A 4,576-nucleotide genomic window follows, 5' to 3' on the forward strand; every position below is an offset into this window, starting at 1 on the left:
CTAGTTGGTTGGTCTGAACAACCATAACAAACGAAGCCATCAGCTGGTACGGCATTCAGCTCCTGTGCACCATGGGAAATGTAGTTATTTTTAACCTGCCGAGCGTCGCTCACTCGGCATCGGGAAACCGCTTCTAAACCACGCTACCCACAATGCTTTGCTGGAATGACAAACGTAGAACTGTCAAACAACACACGCCATCTTGACATCACCCTCAAAATGGCAGAAAGATGTAAGCTAGAAAACGAGCCCCGGCTGACGCTGCTGCTCTGCGATATTTAAAACCACACTCGTCAGTTTTCCTGGAAACGAGTGGTAATGGGGTTGGTGTCCGGTGCGACAGTGCTGAGCCGGTAAAATGGACATAACGACGGCCGTTTTCAACGCGGCCAGAGATGGTAAGCTAAAACTTATCCAGAAGTTGCTGTGCAACAAAACTCCTGAAGAGCTGGAGGCTTTAGCTGAGGAGAAAACACAGGGAGGCACTCCTCTGTTGGTAGCCTCCCGATACGGACATTTAGAGGTTGTAGATTACCTTCTTGAACACTGCAAAGCAAATGTTGAACTCGGAGGTTCGGTTAACTTTGACGGTGAGACCATCGAGGGGGCTCCGCCACTGTGGGCGGCTTCAGCAGCTGGTCACCTTCCTGTGGTGAAGACGCTGCTGAAACACGGTGCCTCGGTGAATAACGCAACATTAACTAACTCTACGCCACTGCGAGCCGCCTGTTTCGACGGTCACCTGGAGATCGTGCGCTACCTGGTGGAGCACAGAGCCGACATGGAGGTCGCTAACCGACACGGACACACCTGCCTCATGATCTCCTGTTACAAGGGCCACAAGGAAATAGCAAAGTTCCTCTTGGACCGCGGTGCAGATGTCAACCGTAAGAGTGTGAAAGGAAACACCGCCCTTCACGACTGTGCTGAGTCGGGCAGCCTGGACATCATGAAGATGCTGCTCAAGTGCAATGCCCGCATGGAGAGAGATGGGTACGGAATGACCCCGCTCCTTGCTGCAAGTGTCACAGGTCACACCAACATTGTGGAATATCTCATCCACCAGCCTCGCTCCTCCAGAGAGGAACGCATTGATGCTCTTGAACTCCTTGGGGCTACTTTTGTTGACAAAAAGCGGGATCTCTTGGGGGCGATGAGGTACTGGAGAAGGGCTATGGAGCTGAGGCAACCAGGTGACAAAACTGGATCCCTGGCAAAGCCTCCCCCTGGTCCCCCAATCCCTGCCTATGGTTGTGCACAGGAGGTGAACACAGCAGAGGAACTGGAAGCTTTGATTACAGACCCAGACGAAATGAGGATGCAAGCATTGTTGGTACGAGAGCGCATCCTGGGACCGTCGCACCCAGACACCTCTTACTACATCCGCTACAGGGGAGCTGTGTATGCAGACTCGGGCAATTTTGAACGCTGCATCAGCTTATGGAAATATGCTTTAGACATGCAGCAAAGCAATTTAGACCCTCTTAGTCCCATGACAGCCTCCAGTTTCCTTTCCTTTGCAGAGCTTTTCTCATTTGTTCTTCAGGACAGGGCCAAAGGCACCTTGTCAACACGCGTCACCTTCCATGATCTGATGACTGTGTTGGGGAAAAGTGTGCGGGAGGTAGAGAGAGCTGTGGCACAGATGGACAACCCTCCAGAACCTTCACAGTTCACTAAGGCCCTCTCCATCATCCTCCACCTTATATTTCTGCTGGAGAAGCTGGAGTGCAGCCCCGAGCAGGAGCACCAGAAGAAGCACACAGTATATCGTCTGCTTAAATTAAACCCCCGAGGTCGGAGCAGCTTCACTCCTCTCCACATGGCTGTTGACAAGGAAACAACGTCGGTGGGCCGCTACCCGGTTGGCCGCTTCCCCTCCCAGGCGGTGGCAGCGCTGCTCCTAGAATGTGGTGCAGATATCGATTCACGTGACTGTGAGAACAACACACCACTGCACATTGCTGCTAATAACGGTTGTCCAGAGATTATGGCACTACTTCTGAAGGCCGGGGCTCACTTTGATGCTACAAATTCTCAGAGAAAGACAGCCTATGAGCTGTTGGATGAGCAGAGCAGCGGGCTCCCGGCCCTTTACCCACTGAACTACATCACCCTTCAGTGCCTGGCAGCTCGCGCAGTTGAAAAGCACAAACTTCCCTACAGGGGACTCATCTCTGAGGAGATGGAGGCTTTCATTGAGCTGCACTGACTTTCACTACGCTCCCATGACAAGGAATCCCTGCACTACCACCCCTGTTGTCCTCCATACTTTAGTATGACATGCACCAAAAGTCCACTGTTCTCTTCATCTCTGCCCTTTTGGACTCCTGATTTACATCCTCATGTCTGACAAACCATAGCAATAAACATCCAGTCTGTAGGCATAAATCACTAGCTGAGATCTGATCAGTTATCCTCATGTAGATGTTTACAGTGATGGTTTCCACTGCTATTTAAAGCTGTGGAAAACATCAACTTGATATGGGCTTGAATACATTTTCCTCTGGAAAAAAAAGAGCATTGCAGTATGATGGTGCTTGTGTTGGTGACGGTGGCTGAACCGAATACAAGTTAGGTTTTAGTGTTACTGATAGAAAGCATCTGATCAAAGTAGCCAGATAACATGCATGAAAATTAAAGAGTGGATGCAAAAAATATTTTTGTTCTGTGAATCTTTGCGGAAAGGATGTATTTGAACAAACCTAAAATATTTGTTTTTGTCATGGTTCTACATGTTCACATACCATCTGTTATGCTTTGAGTAAGTGTTGAACTGACTGTGCCAAATGTCAGCTATGGAGTTCGGCTCTGTTACAAACTGTGTGACAAAATAAATGGCAACTAACGTATATTCCACACTGTTTGCAGGAAATGCAATCTTGGGACATTCATAAAACACCTAGTTCCAGGCAGTTAGCAACTCAACTTGTTTGATATTTCAGACCGTGACATAATTTGACTATTACAGTCATGACTGGTAAAAGGAGCTGGTGGAAGAGTTTGACTCACACTTCCCAGTCTCCTGAAAGGCATTTATAACTTATTCAGTTAGTGATATTTCAATCAAGAGGCAACCTTGTTTTCAAAAAAAAAAAAAAATCACTCGCATAAATATTGTTTTCATGGAATGAAACTATTATTTAATTGCACATGTTTATTTTAACATGATAATGTATTGAATCTGGGGATGCTTCACTGACAGTGAATTGATATCTTCTGAGTGTATGAACTGAATGAATGTTTTCTTCTGCCTATTTCTAAACAATTTGAAACTGGAGCCTGAAATGTGCCTACATCCCTGTATTTCTGTGAAATGTAATTGTGAAGATATTTAATTCAATATCAGAAGCAGCTTCAGAAACAGGGCTTTGCATAATAACCGACCTTACACCCTCCCGTTGTATCTTAAGTATAGGTCATAAGTTAACTCTCCTGCTCTCTCCATGTTTTAATTCTCTTTGATTGAATTTTCCCTTTAATCTCGGGTGCAGTTCACAGAAATTGAAAAGGTGGCTCTCAGGCCACTCCTGCATCTTAGTCTTATTTTTAATTGTCTCTTTTGTTTGTCTTCTGTTATCGTGAATGTTTCGTTTGTTTGTCTATTTGCTAAGCATCACCAAGTTGAATGCACATTGAAAGTCTCCAACTTACATTCAGGCTATGAACTGTTGCTGCCTTCATCTCTCTCAGCTGATACGTTTAACTGATGATAACTCAAGAACAAAAGTGTGTTGAAGATACTTGAATAAAATTCAGTATCACAACAGGTTCTGTGTGCTTATCTGTGGCTAATCTGTAGTGTTGTTGTTGTGCCGTTTCTTATTTTGAATTCTAAATGTGGAAAAATTAGCTTTAATTATCCCTAACTGGATCTGTCTGTACTCTGATTTGTCACAACTACTTGGTCTTGAGTGCAGTGGCTTACAATAGCAGCATTTGCATTAATAGCCACTTTACACATATCTAGACGGGTTAATGGTTGCGATAGGAGGACATAAACCACTACAACCCCATCAGAGCAGCTATGTCTATAAAATGATTGCGTTTAAAGAGTGTAAGACTAAATTCATTTGTAGTGCATGTTTTACATTAGCACAATATTATAAATAAACAGTGCTCATTTAATTCAGCTCTTTTTACTAAACAAGGGCTGCTCTGCTCTCAAACAGGACACTGACATAAAGCATGACAGAAACTTGATCTTTCAGCGTCCAGCTCTCTTAAAATATAAATAGAGTGCAATTAACGTCACGGCTGCAGGGTAGAGGTAGAGACAGCGCACTTACCCTGCTAATTTTAGGGCTTTTGCCCTAGCTTCAACTCTGAAAACGGGAGTAGTGTAATGCAATACAGTAAGGCAGCTCACGGGGTGACTGGCATTGACAGTCCATGAACAAAGAAGACTACATTATTCAGATGGGACGTAGGGACAAATTTGGTCTCAGAAAGATGGGATGTTGGCATTACCTAATATCATAATTATCTGCTTTTGTGACTGTCCATTGTTGGTGTAAATGCCAAACATGTTGGCAGAGGCGGTCCATAAATAAGCTGGTAAACGAGTACAAATAGG

The 4,576-nt window shown here is 45.0% G+C and overlaps 1 protein-coding gene across 1 annotated transcript; it reads left to right on the forward strand.

Moving 5' to 3' along the window:
- Positions 1-216: 216 nt before the first annotated feature.
- On the forward strand, positions 217-3,734 carry fem1a (fem-1 homolog a). The gene has a single exon (XM_083890168.1). It carries the CDS (start codon positions 359-361, stop codon positions 2,210-2,212), a length of 1,854 nt encoding a protein of 617 aa, XP_083746294.1. The 5' UTR covers positions 217-358; the 3' UTR covers positions 2,213-3,734.
- The last annotated feature ends 842 nt before the right edge of the window (positions 3,735-4,576 follow it).

This window comes from Microchirus variegatus, assembly GCF_963457635.1.
Source record: "Microchirus variegatus genome assembly, chromosome: 5".
In the NCBI taxonomy this organism is placed as follows: domain Eukaryota; kingdom Metazoa; phylum Chordata; class Actinopteri; order Pleuronectiformes; family Soleidae; genus Microchirus; species Microchirus variegatus.